The 17099-nt window shown below is 46.6% G+C and overlaps 1 protein-coding gene across 2 annotated transcripts in view; it reads left to right on the forward strand.

Annotated features, from left to right (window-relative positions):
• Positions 1 to 16008, forward strand: part of CABLES1 (Cdk5 and Abl enzyme substrate 1) — a 53376-nt gene extending 37368 nt beyond the window's left edge. For both annotated transcript variants that reach the window (XM_082755014.1, XM_082755013.1), the window contains 6 exons: positions 831 to 930; positions 2425 to 2581; positions 3597 to 3700; positions 12692 to 12798; positions 13710 to 13917; positions 15503 to 16008. In XM_082755014.1, coding sequence (XP_082611140.1) covers positions 831 to 930; positions 2425 to 2581; positions 3597 to 3700; positions 12692 to 12798; positions 13710 to 13917; positions 15503 to 15643 — 817 coding nt within the window. In that variant the 3' untranslated portion in view covers positions 15644 to 16008. The remainder of the gene's footprint in view (positions 1 to 830; positions 931 to 2424; positions 2582 to 3596; positions 3701 to 12691; positions 12799 to 13709; positions 13918 to 15502) is intronic.
• Positions 16009 to 17099: the final 1091 nt, after the last annotated feature.

A 17099-nucleotide genomic window follows, 5' to 3' on the forward strand; every position in this document is an offset into this window, starting at 1 on the left:
GAAGGTTATTTTTACCTAATTACTTGTGCAGCTTCTCAGTAATGTGGTATCAGGAAAGAGAATGATGATATGACACAGTGTAAAGCGAATCCCAGTCAAGAAATCAAGAGGGATTTTTCTAGGAGCGAGGTACACGATTTATTGGGAAGTCACTGATTGCCAGTTTTCGGAGAAATAAAATGAGTGACAAGGTTTAAAGTGAAGACAGGGAAACAGGGCTTGCAAAGAGAAAGCAGGAGCTAGCCCAGTCCAGCAGTCAGGTGAAGAGCCTGCAGGGCTTCTCCAAGCCTCCTGTCAGCATCTCTCCCACAGGTTTTTAAGCACGTACTTGGACCTTAGCAGAAATCATCCAGGAAAATACCACAAGATAAATACTCTGGAGTTGCGTACAGTAGCCATTTGTGGAACACAAATTTGCTCATCATCTTTATCTTCTCTCACATCCATGATGCTAAAGCATGGGATACAGACTGAGGATCATTCCTCCTAAAGCCCAGGTTTCCATCCTGACGTGAGAGGAAGAGGTGGATTTCTCCTGAAGGCCTCCAGGAGCAAATTCATTGAGCTTTAGACACCCTCCTGCTCTTGGGGGTGCAGAAATTCCTCCCAGAGGCTTCCGTGGGCAATTGCTTTTCTGCATGACAGCAAGGAGGCACTTGGACACGTGTTTTAGGAGCATCAGTTTATTAGATGTGGTGGCTTATTGGATCTCTTGTCTGTGCTTTGCACTGGTAGATCTAGGATTAATGCTGCTTCCATTGCGTGGCAGGTAAGTAGTGAGTAAGATGTGCTTCTGAAGAGCTGTCTCTGCTCTGGTTTCTGTCCCCCAGGGATATGAAGTTGGATGGTGGACGCCAGTGCCATTCTGCTGGAGTGTGTCTGAAGGAGATCATCGGTCTTGAAGGAGTGGAGCTCGGAGCAGACGGGAAGGTGGGGACGCTTCGCTTCCTACTCCGTTGGGGAAAAACATGGCATAACTCGGAACAAGCACAAATAATTACATAAATGACAATATTCAGCATAATACAACAGTTAAATCGCAGAATGTATGAGCTGTAAATAAGATGAGCAGAAATTCAAGGGGGCCATCCTAGCTGTCAGTGCAAAGCACTCAGTTTCCTTGAAGAAACCTGCCTCGGGCAACGTCTGAGTCTGTGGAGCATTACTAAATTGGTGTTCCCCTGGCTCTAGCAGGAGGTATCAGCACAGAGCATATTGTCAGAGGCAAAAATAATTTCTGGTGATAGCTGCAAGCTGTAATTCTGCTGGCTTTCCAATTTATTTAATACAATAAATCTCACTTAACATTGCATTTGTCCAAAAGGGCAAGAGGACACTAGTATGAACCTGATGAGCATGTCAAACCCCAAGAGTGCATTCATTTGAAATGGAATAAGCAATTATGACTTCTGTGGGGAAAGTGATCCATTTTAAACAAATCTGTAGAGAAGAGATTATTTTAATCACATATGAAAACATTTATTTTTTTCCTGAAAACCTGATTTATGTTTTGTCGTTCTATTTATCCAGTCTGCTGTCATTTCTGGATTTAAAGGCTTAAGGGCCCTAGGTCAACGCTGCTGCAAATGGTGTGCTCACCTAACCAAGTGACAGTCCAGACCCCAGAGAGTAAATTCTTGAGGACAATCTGTCTGCTTATAAATAAATTAAAGCTCACATGTTTTATTTCATACTGTTTCTGACCAGCTTTTAAACCAGTCTGGAGTCTGAGACTCATTTTCTTCTTCATAATACTGTTATTTTTGGAAAATAAACCTAGGAGAAGCAAGACATAGTCTATTTCTGGCCAAGCATGCAAGCAGAGAATTGGTTCACTCTGAAAATAATTTTGTCACATGTTATTCATTCACACTGAGTCCATGCTGGCAGGTAGTAAATGATCTCCCATAACCATTACCATTAACTTATGACACCAACGAGACTGTGCCAGGCCAAATCCTAAAGGACAGAAATACCACAGAAAGTGCTTACGTTAAGCAGTGTTCAGGTGATTTGCCTGTGGCTGATCTGTGCTGAGGGACCCATCCAGAAGAATGCCGTTTCAGTAAAGAAACAGCTGAAATCTGCTACAGGGAAGGCCCAGTGAAAAACCCGACGTATTTTTAAATCTGACCCTTGAGTAGGATTTCGTAAATCCCGCGTATTAGAGCTCGCGTGTGTGTTTGTCGTTTTGTTTTGCTGAAGAATTAATGCATTGGCAAAAGCTTTTTTTGTGTGGATAAAGTGACTACACTGAAGCAAATGTAGGTGACTAGTGTTTATTCATCTGTGCCTAACTATCAAATCCAGAAAATCCCCTGCTAATTTGGTTTCCTCTGCCTCGAACTGGGATGCCCCAAAGGGATCCTGCTGCGGCTGAGCTGGGCTGATAGTAACTCTCTGTCCATTCTGACTTTCTTTTAGACGGTTTCATACACACAGTTCCTATTTCCAACCAATGCTCTGGGAACTCGGAGGAACACGATAGACTCCACCTCATCCTTCTCCCAATTTCGCAATGCAAGCCATCGTAGCCTTTCTCTGGCAAGAGCTAACAGCACCCAGGGGAGCATTGATGCAGGTAACTTACCAAGAAGCTTGTTTTAATAGCCTTGCACACCCTGGCAGTAGGCAGCTATTATCACAGAGTTGTAGGGTTGGAAGGGACCTCGAGACCATTGGGTCCAACCCCCCTGCCAAAGCAGGTTCCCTAGAGCAGGCTGCACAGGTAGGCGTCCAGTTACGAAGGCTTTTTGGTGGAGGCACGCCATGTTTTAACCCCTTTGATGCTTAAATTAAGCAAAATGTAGTCTCTTGGGGTAGGTAACACTGAGCTTGGTGTGCCCTTTTCCACGCTTGTTGCCTGTTTGCTCAGCAAAGCTGGCTTACAGATCATGGAAAGTTGAGTAAACACAATCGCCGGTCCCTTGTCATATTGCCAGCCCCTGCTCCCGCTCAGCATGCCTCCTTGTGTAACTGGCATTGTTTGTGCCTCCCACAAACGGCTCATCATGACTGCTGTTTGCTGTGGAAAGTACACAATGGCAACACGATAGTCAGAAGCTGAAGGTGTAAATCGTACTTGTGACCTTTAGGAGGCTGGAAGGGGCTGTGTTTACAAAACCGGGCACAAAACGCACGCCAAAACACTATATGCTTAAGATACTTTGGCATATTAAATGAAACAAATCAAAACATCTGCATAAACATGTGAGAGCTCATTTCTGGGAATAAAAGTCAACAAAATTTCCCCACTCACTCTCCTTTCACCCTGAGCATGGCAGGGTACACAGGATCTCATTTGTTTGGCAGACTATTGGACTGTGGCTTAATTTGGGGGTTTCATATAATTGTGCACTTCTCTCAGCCCTAAGTTCATACTTCCCAGGTAATTCATAAGCTTTAGGTCCTCTGTGTCTTTGCAAGTTCTACTATTATTGAAGTACCTAGAGTGACATACACAAAATTTTTTGACTCTTTCAATCAGCCAGCACGGAGATCATTTTGTGCACTACCACTGAACTTGTTTGCCAGTTAACGTTTACAGATTTCTTGATGCAATTAAGCAATGTTATTTTTTTGCCATTGTTTTACAGGCAGTGACCTGGGAGACTACGTTGAATATGACCCCAATCTTTTAGATGATCCCCAGTGGCCGTGTGGCAAACACAAGCGGGTTTTAATATTTCCTTCGTATATGGTAAGTGATACTCAAAACGAGGTGGTGCAGCACAGATAGATGTTCGTAACAATATTTAGAAAGTTGAGGTTGCATTTGGCTGCGTTTTAAGAAGATTATTATTATTTTTAATCTACTAATAACAGCTGTTTGGAATGCTTTGTTCTCAATGACAGTTACTTACTGGGACATGTAAAAACAAACTTGTGGAGGTATTACAAAAGTAAGTGCTTTTATTCCTGCTGTTTCATACATGTTTTATTCCTGCTATTTCATACATGTTTTAGATGAAAGGCTTGTTTGAACAATGCACTCATTCTCTCTCGTTCAGAGGAAAATTTATACTTCCTCTAATTGGCATCTATTACAAAATAGGAGAATGCCCATTAGGGTTTTTCTGAAGTCATGAAACTGTGTTGTGTTTTGATGCTTATCGTCTACTCATCGGAGTAGAACCTCAGTGTCTCGTAGAGCCTTTGTTTCCCAGATATTTATTTCATCATGGGATAGTCCTTCCTTTAATTGCAGCAATTATGAGCAGAACCTGTATGTTTTTCGCCATAGCCAAAGCTTGTAATACAACAGGCTCATAACCGTTCCCTGATCTCAGCCCTAACTCAGTATTTGCTCTGGTGAGAGACTTCTGTAGCCTTTTGGCAGTCGCACCAAGCCCGTAGGATTTGGTCTGCTATTTTGGCAGAAACGTAGCAAGACACAACGCAGTTGCATGTGTGAGGGTTAAATTTTCAAGTGAGACGTTTAGTATGTCCTCTGCTTACTTTCAGCCAGCTTTACGTTCAGGGTTGGCAAGTTATTTTTGGCTGGCAACCCACAAAGTGTCAACCCTTTAAGGCAGCCACGTCTGGGTAGGAAAATATTTGTTAGCTTTTGACACGGTTATTGTCACGGACAGGGAGCTGCCTTCCTTCAAACAGAAACTCCTTGTTAACTGGCATCCAGAAAGAAAGTAGTTTTAGCAATCGTGGCTGTGACTCCAACCTTCTTCAGGCTGGAAGTAAGCTCCAAACAAACAGTCCGAGTCCTCCAACATCACCCGAAGTCAGCGATACTTGGCGTTGAGGTGGACGTGGGCAGGTGAGTCAAAAGGAGAAAGCCAGGAGAGCTTCCTGCAGGGGAGCTCTCTGCCCAGCAGCGGGTGTGTGCTGCCCTCCTTTTCCATGCACTGGTTAACCACAACATTTTGAGGCCCACGTTTGAGCTTTTATTGCAGTAAGCTGAGCGGGCTTTCCCCTGTGGTGGAGGTATGACGAGATACATTCAAGGCGAAAAATGGACTTGAAGGCTAATCCTTAAAACCAGTGTCATTCTTTGCTCCTTCTCAGAAGGAAGGCATTAATCTGAGGAAGGACCGAAGGAAACGAAGTGCTGTGTTTCGTTTGGTGGTGGGAATAGCTGGCATGTGCCAAGAGCTCTCTTGTCCAAGGTCCAAGATTTCGCCGTGACGCAAGGCAGGAGCTGCACAGCTTGACAGGGAACCGAGGAGTGGGTGTTTGTTCCTCAGCGCTCGGCTGAGGGATTTCACAAGCGGCTGGTGCTGCCTTCAGCTGAGGGAAGGGAGGAAAGGTCGTGCCAGAGCGTCCCTGCAGGTTTAAAAAGGATTTTGCAGTTTGGGCTGTGAGTAAGGAGAGCTTAAGCATTGAGCTGGGTGATAGAGGGACACACTGCCTATGCAGAAGACTTCACTCGCATCCATCTTCCCAGACTCAGCTGGAGTTCCCCCTCCCTGCAGCTCACATCACTGTGAACAGGAGCGTAATAGTCTGTAATTTCAAGGCGTTTTCCTCCCCAAATACAAAAACCAGCATATGCTGCAATTAAAGCAAATTGCAGTCTGAGGGCAGCGAGAAACCTGTGCTATTTTTTCCTGGCGGTTCACAGCCATCTTGGCGTTAGCAGACTCCTGCAAAGCAACCACGGCATTGTTGACCTACTGTACACACAGATCCAAAGCAGCAGCCTGCGGTCCCGAGGGGAACACAGCTTCAATTCCTGCCTCCCACGGGTGCCGGAGCAGCCGAGAGCATCTCCAGTGTGAGCGCTGTGCGTGGAGAGCTGCAGTTTGTAATTAAAGTTCCCTTACTTGGCCAGCATTTTGCATTAATGTTTGGCAGCTGCAAGCCTGTAGGCTTTTTTTCCCCCCTCCTTGTGGATGTCAGAGCAATTAAGGGGGCAAGGTGTGTGACGAGAATCTGAACAAATGGTGTTTTAGAAGAGCGAGGCTAGATGCTGACACCCAGGAGCCCAGCGTGTGCTCTGCGGGCCAGGATTGCTCCTCTGGTAAAATGCTGTTGAGCTCTGCCTGAATTCTGCTTCACTAAACATCACAGGCTTTACCCAAAGGTGCAAGACAGCAAAAATGTGTGGCCCTGCTTGGATTTTACTCCGACATGAGCGCGGTTTGCACTCGAGCCTGTGAGACAGGCAGTTTCCTCCTTTTTTGTGGAGCCCAAGGTTATTATCATATACATGGACTTTATGGGCTTATAATTTTCCTGAGCTGAATTAGTCCTGACTTGCAGAGCATTTGGAACTGCAAGTCCTTGTTTTCAAGGAAAAACAGAGCTTCCTCTTTGAAGATAGCTGTGGGGAAGAAGTGCTTTTGCTTTGGTCTTTTTTTTTTTTTTTTTTTTTTGCAGTGAAGTCCCTAGCTTTAAAGGGTATGCACTTCCCGGTAGCATTTCTAAAAGAGATACCCACAAACAGCCTGATAGGGAACAAATCTGAAAAGGCAGCTTTTTATTTTTTTCTAGCACAAACCCCACCGCTCCTATGAATTGCGTTAGTCGTGGTCAAATCCTGGTGTACGCCAGAGAAATTATTTCCCTTTATGTTGTCCTTGTAGGAGAGGCTACAAGCTCTGACACAATATAAACAATAAGAGGTAGAAGAATTTGTGCTGGAGGAGGCAGGGGGAGGGAAAAAAACATCATGTCATGGTTAACAGATGTCTTCCTGGCTGATACTGCTAAAACAGGAATTCTTGCAGATCCTTAAATCTCTCCAGAATAGGAACTTCCACCAGCTACCAGGCAGAGCAGTGACTTCCTTGCTAGCGTTTCACGTCAGCCAGCGTGCAGCCAGCATCCTCACTGCCTCCCTGCATTCCTGCAAGCAGAAGCAAACAGGAGGAGAAAACCCCCTCTGCGGCACGCGTGAGGACGACCCCCACAGCTCTGGGTTTTGTTGGTAACACAAAAACACAGGAGCGTGTTCAGCTGGCTGCTGGCTGCTGCCAAAACTTGCAGAAAAGGAAGAAAAGCCTCAGGTCGGTAGCATCTCGACTTTGTGTAATGACATCCCTGCAATATCCATCTCTCCATGCCCAAGGGATACCCTTGGAAATTGGGTTTTGGTCCTGAACGACAGTTTCGGCGCGTTGGCTTAATTATATCCAAACAAATCGACATCTACACACTGCTCATAAAAAAAAGCATCTTGCAGGGGGCTGCAGGGCTCTCACTGACCATCAGCCCGCGTTTGCCAGGCGCAGCCCCCGTGTCAGGCACAGCCGAGCTGCGTTGTTAAATATGAGTCTTCCAGCGGGATTTTAAAATTACAACTGCTCGCTGCTCCATCCGTGCAGGCTAACAAAAGCCCCGCATGATGATAGAGCACATTTGCCTTCTCGCTGCCCCCTTACTGTCTTTCACAAGGAGCACCAAGGTCACGAGTGCTCCACTACAGCAAGCGCCCTTTGATGTCGTCACTGCAGGCTTCGAGCCGCTTCCGTGGTTTTAAATTAAGCAGCATCTCCAGATTGCTTTCTTATCAGCTGCTGGCCTCGTACCCAAAAGTCTCAGGGAGCTGAGGAGCACAGCGGTGGTATATATTCATATTTAAAGCCAGTGCTGTATGGATTGGATGCTATGCTTGGCTGAGGCTCCAGTAAATACGTAGTTTGAAGCAATGACACGCTGTATTAATCGGGGATGCTTTCAGGGTGTTAACTGTGTAAAAACAAACTGGCATCACTCCACGTACCTTCATTCAAAGGGGCAGCTTGGAGGCGATTTGCTTTGTGAAATGCTAAATATTTCAGGGTAAGTCCCTCGGATGTCAGTTACATCTTCTCAGACGGCGATGGAGGCATCCAAGGCTAGGTCATCTTTCACTGGTAAGGTGCCAGAGCAGGGTTTGTTTTCAGCAATATTTCATCTTGCCAGTCTTTCCAACCATTCCAGGCATCGTGCCTCCTCCTGTATGTAGGAAACCATATATGCAGCTTTCCTATGAGAAAGCAGCTGCTCGAAAATGCGTGTGAATAACACGCGAGCCTAACCTCCAAGTTCAAAACTGCCAGCCATGCAAAAAGCGTGCAGGGCGCAGGCTGCAGCCCGAGCATTCATCACGTTGGCCAGGCGTCCGTCAGCTACCATATATCAGAGCTTTCATTTGTCTTGTGCAGCCTCCATCGCCGAACGAAAACACACATTTGCAGATCCGTGTACAGAGGACACGGGCAGAGCTCGCAGAGGAGCTTTTCTGAGTTCTGCAGCGAGACGTGTTTCGTGCAAATCAGCTGCGAGAAACAAGACAGACGGGGCTGGATGACAGGAGCTCCAAACACTGGAGATTAGAGTGTTGGAGAGATGGTCGGGTGCTTCCCAGCGCCTTGCTGACAGCCCTGGAAGTGCAAACCGCCTGCCTTCTAGGGAACAACGCTGTATGTAATTGGGTATATTTGGATGGAAAAACGCCGTGCTCCCTTTTAGGGGATTATTTAAAACGCCCTCCTAGAATTGGGAGCATCGGTGTTGAATGAGGTAAGGCAATACCAGAACTGTTCCAGGCAGACAAAGCTCTGCTTACAGGGATGTCTTTTCCTTGACACTAACTCACAGACAGCCCGAGAGAAATAAAATTTGCCTAAAGCAGAGGAAGAGTAAACGCTGAGCAGCAGAGAAGGTGGCAAAGCGACGACTTGGGGTCACTGAGCACTCCCGTTTCAGCAGGACGATCCCAGCTGGTCCTTGTGGGGCACCCTGGCCATGCTTTTGGCCTTGCACATGCTCTGAGGTTTCCACCAGCCCGTTCTCTTTCCCTCTCCATGGGAAAGGGAGCAGCAGAGGGTCGGTGCTGAGCCGCTCGTGGGGTGCAGGAGGGCAGCTCCAGCAGGAAAGGACGGACAGAGGGTGCTTGGGCATGTGGGATTCCTCCTTAGCTTCACAGGTACGCAGCATGGCAGCAAAAGGGCTGCCCCTCTGGTGTGCAGAGCCCCAGATACAGTTCTGCTACAGGCACCAGCTGAGAAAGGGGCATCCCGCTGCTCAGGGGTAAGTCAGGATTCTGCAGCAGCTGCCAAAAAAAAAATCAGGGGAAAAAAAGATGAAAAAAGAAGTTGCACAATTCCTTTTCTCGAGAATAAGGGCAGTGAGTTGAGCTCTCCAGCATGGCACTGACAAGACGAGACAGCTGCCTGAGAGCCAGTGTGTTCAAACATGCTGCTGTTATCCTGTTACATGAATCAAAACCAGCACACACCAGCTTTCATCTGGATTTCATTATTGTGATTTATATCGCAGAGACTGCTGTCTAGCAGGAAGCAGCAGCATTCAGAGTTGGGGGGGGGGGGGGGAGATCCTTATCACCAGGACAAAATTGACAAATCTCTGCGGTTAAAAATAGCTGTACCTCGTTACCATTTTCAGTTTTAGGCCGCCTGCTTATTCTCAAGACTCTGAATGCTTCGCTTTAAATAAATTAAAAAAAAAAAAAAAAGGGAGAACATCTTCTAAAAAGATTTGAGCTGAATGCTGGCAGATCTCCTCGGCTTAGCCGGAGGAGTCCCAGGTAAAACCAAAGATCCCTGCAGAGCAGCAGGTGGGGCACCCAGGGGGCTGCTGCAGGAGCCCAGAGTCACTCCGGAGCCACTCGGGTGCATTTGTGCTGGAGGTGAAAGCAACCCAACCCTGCCATCCTACAAAACCAACAGGGGATGCTCGGGCCCTCCCTCCACCACCAGCTTTCTGCTGCAAAGTGGTTTCTTTCCTGCACACTCAAGTCATGTTTTTGTTGTGTTTTTTTTTTGTGTGTGTTCTCCTCTGTGAAAGGGGAAATGATTACCTGGAAGGAGCCGAGCGTAGGTCTGCCAAAAAAGAAAAAAAAAAAAGCCACGATGGCTTTGTGGGAGATAATTGAGATAAAACTAAGGAGCTCTGTGGTAACGGAGAGCAAACAGCGGGCAGTTAAGTTTGCAGTGAGGCATGAAATAAGGTATAGTGCAGCCTCGCACGGTAGCACCAAGCCTGCTCTTTCTAGGATTGCCCAAGACAACCAAAAAAAGTGCTGATGGTAACTAAAACCATCTTTGGATTTAATAGTGGGTAACCTTTGTGTGCTCAGCAGCTCTTGACTCTGCAAACAAGTGAGGCATGGACCAACGTTTCTGTATTTTGAGTAGCAAATAGCACTGGTGTCGTGGTTCCGCTCGAGTGGGCAGCCGAGCTCCACCACAGCCGCTCTCTCACTCCCCCTCCTCAAAGAGGAATGGGGAGAAAATATGTGAAAAGGGCTCAAGGATTGAGATAAGGACGAGAAAATCACGCAATAATTATTGTAACGGGCAAAACAGACTCGGCATAAGGAGATAGTAAGATTTATTGCCTACAACTAACAAGCGAGAGAAGTGAGAAAACAAAGGGAAAAAAAAAAACAAAAGCACCTTCCCCCCATCCACCCTTTTCCACCTCCTCCCCCCGAGCGGCGCAGGGGAACGGGGAATGGGGGTTATGGTCAGTCTACAGCACTTCTTCTCTGCCGCTCCTTCTCGGTCACTCTTGTCCCCTGTGCTGTGGGGTCCCACCCACGGGATGCAGTCCTTGATGAACTGATCCGGCGTGGGCTTCCCACAGGCAGCAGCTCTTCCAGAACTGCTCCAGATATGGGTCCGTACCACGGGGTCCATCCCTCAGGAGAAAACTGCTCCAACCTGGCTCCCCTACGGGCAGCAGCTCCTGCCAGATCACCTGCTCCTGCGTGGGCTCCTCTCCACGGGCTACAGGTCCGGCCCGGAATCTGCTCCGGCAGGGGTCTTCCACAGGCGGCAGCCTCCGTCGGTGCAGGGCCACCTGCTCCACCGTGGTCTCCTCCACGGGCTGCAGCGTGGAACCCTGCTCCACCGTGGTACTCCATGGGCTGCAGGGGGACATCCTGCTTCACCATGGTCCTCACCACAGGCCGCAGGGGACTTCTGCTCCGGCGCCTGGAGCACCTCTCCCCCTCCTTCTACACTGACCTTGGTGCAAGGCTGTTCTCCCACTCCCTTGACTCTCCCGGCTGCTGTGTGGCGCAGCGTTTTTTCCCTGTCTTAAATATGCTCTCACAGAGGCGCAAAACAACATCGCTTATTGGCTCAGCTCTGGAAAACAATGGGGCCCTTCCCAAACATGGGGCAGCTTCTAGATCTTTCTAACAGAAACCACCCCTATGGCTCCCTGCTACCAAAACCTTGCCACGTAAACCCACTACAACTGGTCTAAAGTATGCTATATGGCTTTTTTCAGTAGTCCTCTTACAGCAGTCCTAAAGAGGACCCTTTTTAATACCACACAGAACTCCCAGCACATCCATTTAAGTGTCAGAAGCACCCAACTAGAGGTGATCCTCTAGCAAAAAAAAATCTCAAATCCCCAAAACCAAGGAGCAGGCAAGCAGGAACCAAAATCCCAGGGAAAGGAAGGAGAGGAGAAAGAGGGAAATGGGTAAGATTTTCATTCTGCAGCTCTTGAGGTCTGAGCCCTGCAGGCTGCAAGCAGAGCCTCCCGCAAGCAAATGACTTTCTGAGACACCCAGGCAGAGTCTTCTGTGTGCATTCAGCCAAATTTTTCCTTCCTTCCACCTTTAGCAAGACTGAAAACAGGCAGAGCCACACATTTGAGTGAAGCCTTTCCCTTCTGCCTCAGGTACAACTGGCAGCCTTCCTTAATAGGACAGGGTTTTGTAATAAATCTTCCCCTTTGCTGAGCAAAATCTGGGCTGGCTCTTGACGTGTAACTGTGTCAGAGGGGGCTTGCAAGCATTTATACCTAACAGCAGGCAACCTGACGTGCCCAGCAGAATTACCTGCCAGGGTGTCACGGGGGGCACTTTATCTGGACAAATGGTGCTGTTCACACTGCAAGGCAGACAGCAGGATAGCCCTGGTTTTAAAACGTGTGTATGACTGTGACGACTCCCTGTGGCTAGTTGTGTTTTTTCCTCTTCATATCAGCACGTTTACTTCAGATACTGGTGTGTGTGTTGCCTTTTGCTCCTCTTCATGCTCATTTCTGACCCAGCCAAGGACGTGATCAGCTACCAAGAGTTGTCCAGTTGCTCTCTGGAGCCATTACGCTCCGTCCTCCCCAGCCCTTCCATGTTTTGTTATTGAAAAACTTTGGCTGAGGGAAATTCTTCAGGTTGTGACAAAAAGGAGTAGGAATCTCAGTGTAAAGTAAGCAAACTGTGCACCTCTAATACGGTCCTAACTCAGTATTTCTGCCCGGTCAATGTGTAAGTTATGACAGCATTGCTATCTTGCATTCTACTGATTTACCCAGGACTTAGGCTAATTACCTATTTTATCACAAATGTATAGCACAGTAGTCAGCAATTTGTAGCAACAGATCCTTTGAGGAGTCTGTTTGAGACTGGCAATATGCTGCAGAACCACACACAAAATCTGGTCATCCCGTTATTGTGATGACTTGTTTTGGCATAACAAGGATTGTCAGCTAGGTTTTATCCGCCCACATTTGGCATAAACTCCTCTGCAGCAGTGTTTGGAAGTAGTGAGGTATGTGTTGTTTGGGGTTTGTGCTCAGCACTCCTCTCAGATTTCAGGTCGCTTGTTCTGATGGAGCGGTCGCAAACAGATTGTTACCTTAATTCTGGCTTATTTTTCCCCTCTCTGAAATCACCAGGCATTCGTTTGGTATTCCTTGCTTTCGGGGACTGAGTGATCTTGTTTGTTACACACTAAAAGAATGATTTTCTCTTGGCCTTGTGTTACAGACCACAGTCATAGACTACGTGAAGCCATCAGATCTGAAGAAGGACATGAACGAGACCTTCAAGGAGAAGTTCCCTCACATCAAGCTAACCCTCAGTAAAATCAGAAGGTACGCTGCAAAGCTTGGTATGGCAGCCACGTGGTACAGCTGTCTCAGGGCCATCACTGTTGTACGTGAAGAGACTCACAGCACTGACTGATCTTCCAGGAGCAGTGACCTGCAGAGGTGCAGAATAAGTCAGATGCTTGCTTTGATTAGTGGGCTGAGTGAACGAGATAGGGGAAGGTACAAACGTGCACCACTGAGGTGTCAAACTCAGCATCTGAGAGGATGAGGATATGAGCTGGGCTTGCACTGTACTATCAGATCCACAAAAATAACATTAAAAAAAAAGAATCTTGAGTATATGCACGTAGTTTAAAAAGAGCCTGAGGAAGGAGAAATGTTGATTTGTCCAGAGAGCATGGCCAGAAGCAAAACAAGGGATCAGTTTCACAGCGAAGTTTTAGTATTTCATCACAGTTTCCAGCGTAGCAGGCTAGACATACTGCTTCACTGAAGTAATGATGATTTCATTTGAGTGAAGTGGCCAGGATACTGATTCTCCTTGCTCTGTAACTGGAGAGCTCTGCGCTACGTAGCAAGGTTGGGGTTGACCAACCATAACCAACTGCAAAGCTGCTTATAGATGACAAGCACTCAAATCCGTTGTTACTAAGTAATTTGTATGTAGCTTAAGAGTTCTGATGAGGTATTTTTATTAAAAGTGTCAAAGCTTTACAATTACTTTTATACTTTGATGCAACTGCCTACTGGGGAGGGGCGGGAAGGGAAAAGATGAAGTCAAAACATGCAGTTAAACATGTCCCTGAAATAGAGCCTAGACACCTGCCCAGTAAATTACATTTTTCCTTCTCCTTTCCATTTGACTAAGCAGGAATCTCTGAAATAATGACTCTTATGGCAAAATGAGAAATGCTTTAACATGCAGTTCACACTTGTCTGGTCTCTTTACTCAGCTTGAAGAGAGAGATGCGCAAGCTTGCTCAAGAAGAATGTGGTTTTGAAGAGCCCACGGTAGCCATGGCCTTTGTCTACTTCGAGAAGCTCGCTCTCAAGGGGAAGCTGAACAAGCAGAATAGAAAGCTTTGTGCTGGAGCCTGTGTTCTTTTAGCAGCCAAAATTGGCAGTGACCTCAGAAAACACGAAGTCAAACATCTTATAGATGTAGGTATCCCTACGTTTCCAATGCCCCTTCTACATTAAGCACCAGTGTGTGTTATACACAAGCCTGCTTATCAGTGGTCATGCTCTCCTCTAGGTGGCCAGCTCTAAAACTAGCTAAACACATTCCTTTATTTTACATTTGTGTGGAAACAGGAGAGATCAATGTCACAACAGAGGACTAAGAAACTTGTTTGACGTGATTGAAGACCCTGCTGTCAGATGTTGTGACGTTTGAGATATATCTGACCGCCATTCTGTCAAGACAGGTCAAAAGTTAACCTCCAGGAAATTCATTTTGCTTTTAATTGTATTTTTAAGAGTGTCAGTGAAGACTCTCCTTTGAAAGGTAAAGGTACATACTAACTAGAGGAGGCATGTAATAAACTACCAGGTTGTATTTTTTCATCAAGTGAAGCATTTGGTCAAGAGGATGTGGCTTCCATTAGACACTTCATCCCAACTTGTTTTTTGTAGAGGAAAGTATTTGGTCTCTAGCCACTCCATATTAAAGAGTTAAGAGACAGAGGGGTGTGTTATTCCATAGTCCATTTGCAAGAACTGAGATACCAATCTGATTGAATGCTACAGAAAATCAGTGAGGTAGCTGAGTACAACCAACCTCAGTTCAAGAGGCATGGGGCTTGGCTGGGGGCAGAACTGGACTCACACCCTTCTGCCACAGCCAGAGAACTGGTTTGACAGTCAGCTTGTTAGGATGCCCTTCAAATAATGAGATAAAAATAAACCGAGAGGGAGTTGGAAGATCTGGCCTCATGCTACCGTGAAAGATTGGTCCACCCTTAAGTCACATTGAGCTTTTCATTAGATCCAGCGGGCAGAGATGCAGCAAGCCCAGGAGGTCATAAGAAATTGGGGGGGACAAGTGGGTGGTATTGAGAATATCCCTGAACAGCTCGCTGCCTTCTTCTAGCATCCAAATCCAGTGAAAACAGCAGACCAGATGGGAGGTTAAGTCCATTACAGCAGAAAGTCAACTATGAAACCCATCTCGCCTCCCTTGACGATAGTAATTTTTAGTATATACTCTACTTAGTCATTGCAGATGACCCCTTTTGCCTCTGAGGTATTACAATCAAATGTACGTAACTGTAGCATAAATAATTGCCCTAACAGGGCCTTGTAACACAGCCTAATGCTGAAAAGAAAATCCTCGAATGGGTGAAATGACAAAAACAGCACATCTGGCTGAACTTTGTAAACAGCCTCCCCAGTAAGAAGCGGGTGCATCTGATTCATCCCAGTAGTTCATCACCTGCTGACCAGTAAGGGAAGGGGGAATATGAAGCAACATGACACTGTGTGGTCATGAGCTGCTGCTCAGCACGTTTAGGTCAGTTAAAAGTCTTGCTGAACAGTGTGGTGGTAAGGATCAGCTCGCAGAAGCAGAAGCAGAAATCCTCAACTATCATTTTCAAAATCTAGAGCCTTGCAAGCCCAGCAAGGCAGATGCTTAACAACAGCAGCACATGCTTATTTCAACGTTTTTAATAATGTCATTTGTAAGCAAGCACTAGGAAGTCAAATCCTCATTCACAAAAGTCTGGTTTTTTTCCTGTTGTTGCAGAAACTGGAAGAGAAGTTTCGGCTGAACAGGCGAGAGCTGATCGCCTTCGAATTCCCAGTGCTGGTGGCCTTGGAGTTTGCTCTCCACCTTCCTGAGCACGAAGTGATGCCACACTACAGACGCTTGATCCAGAGCTCCTAGCACTGGCTGCCCTCCTGGGAAGGGGCTCTGGACTGTTCCCACTCGGCTCTCTTGAGCTGCAGTTACTACTGGAAATGCAAAATCAGACTCCTAACACTTCACTCTCTCCCTTTCCAAACCAGTTTTTCCAGCGACTGATAGGAGACACTGCGTTGACGTAAGACTCTCAGCTTTGACAAATTGACGTGTCGTGACTTTCTCAGAGCAGGTAGAGACTGAGATGTTGGCACACGGTGAACGTGCTGAAACTGGGTGGCAACTGACCCTGCCTGCGGGGACTACAGACATAGAAGTTACCTGTCATCAGTCAGACAGAAACACGAAGGGCGTCCTTCATTACCACCCCTCCCTCAATCACACAAACCCCGAAAGCCCACGTGAGTGCATTCTCATAGCGCTTTTTCTACAGACCTGCTGCAACTTACAAAAGGACTCCCTGACGTTGTGAAAAAGCTTTTCAAAGAGGATATCTTCACTGTGTCAAAAAAAAAAAAAAAAAAAGAAAGAATGTGCCAATCTATTTTTGTATCAGCAATTGAAAGTGCACTTTTTCCTGTGGGGTGTTTGTGTGTGCATCCATGTGTGTGTGCGTGCGTGCCACTGGCCTGATCTCGGTGCAGGTGGTTGGCTCAGCGTGGATCAGTTCCTGATGGCGAAGATCAAGGCGACCTTCCGTGTTTACTTCTTGAAAAACATAACTACTGGAAAAGTGGTAAATGGGATCATTTTTGGACATTTTTGTTTTGTTTTTGTCATTTTAATTCTCTGATCTTTCCAACATTTTACCTTTGAAAGGATGACACTACTATTACGAGAGAAGGATCAGCAGCTGACCATAAGTTTTCAGTCGTGTTTGTGATAAAGACGAAAGCATTAGTATGAGATTTCCATGTCATGTTTTTAAAAAAATATCTTGTGTTAAGCCACATGCATATTTTTAACCTTCGCACTTTTCCCACTGTGGAGATGGTTAGACTTGCACTCTGTAGTGTTGTATTTCTGTGCTCTATGTTAGAGTGCGTAATAAGCACATTTATTGTGCTGTATCTTAAAACAGTGTTTTATTAAAAAAAAAAAAAAAAAGTAGGGCTCAGCAGTATAACAGGTGTCTTAAGGCTCCAACAGCAGGGGCATCAGCTGTTCAGGTTTTGGTTTTTAACGAGAATTGATTGTGCAAAACCTAAAAAACCCGTGCCCATTCGAGTTAAAGGTCCAGTTCCTTCAGACATTTCAATACTGGAGTTTTACAGGAAAACTTCTTGCAGCTTCCGTGGCTCCGACGGGACACCCAGAAAGCCAGGGGAGCTTCAGCCGAGCTCCCCGTGCTCGCGCCGCGCTGACGGACTCCGTCCTGCCATCGTAGCGCGGCGGGGTTACGCCCGCCTCCAACCTCCTCTCGTGCAGATTCACTCAGTAACAAGCCTTGCCCTCAACATGCCCCGCACGGATCCAGTGA

The sequence above is a fragment of the Aythya marila genome (genome assembly GCF_965140915.1).
Source record: "Aythya marila genome assembly, chromosome: 2".
NCBI classification, from domain to species: Eukaryota; Metazoa; Chordata; class Aves; order Anseriformes; family Anatidae; genus Aythya; species Aythya marila.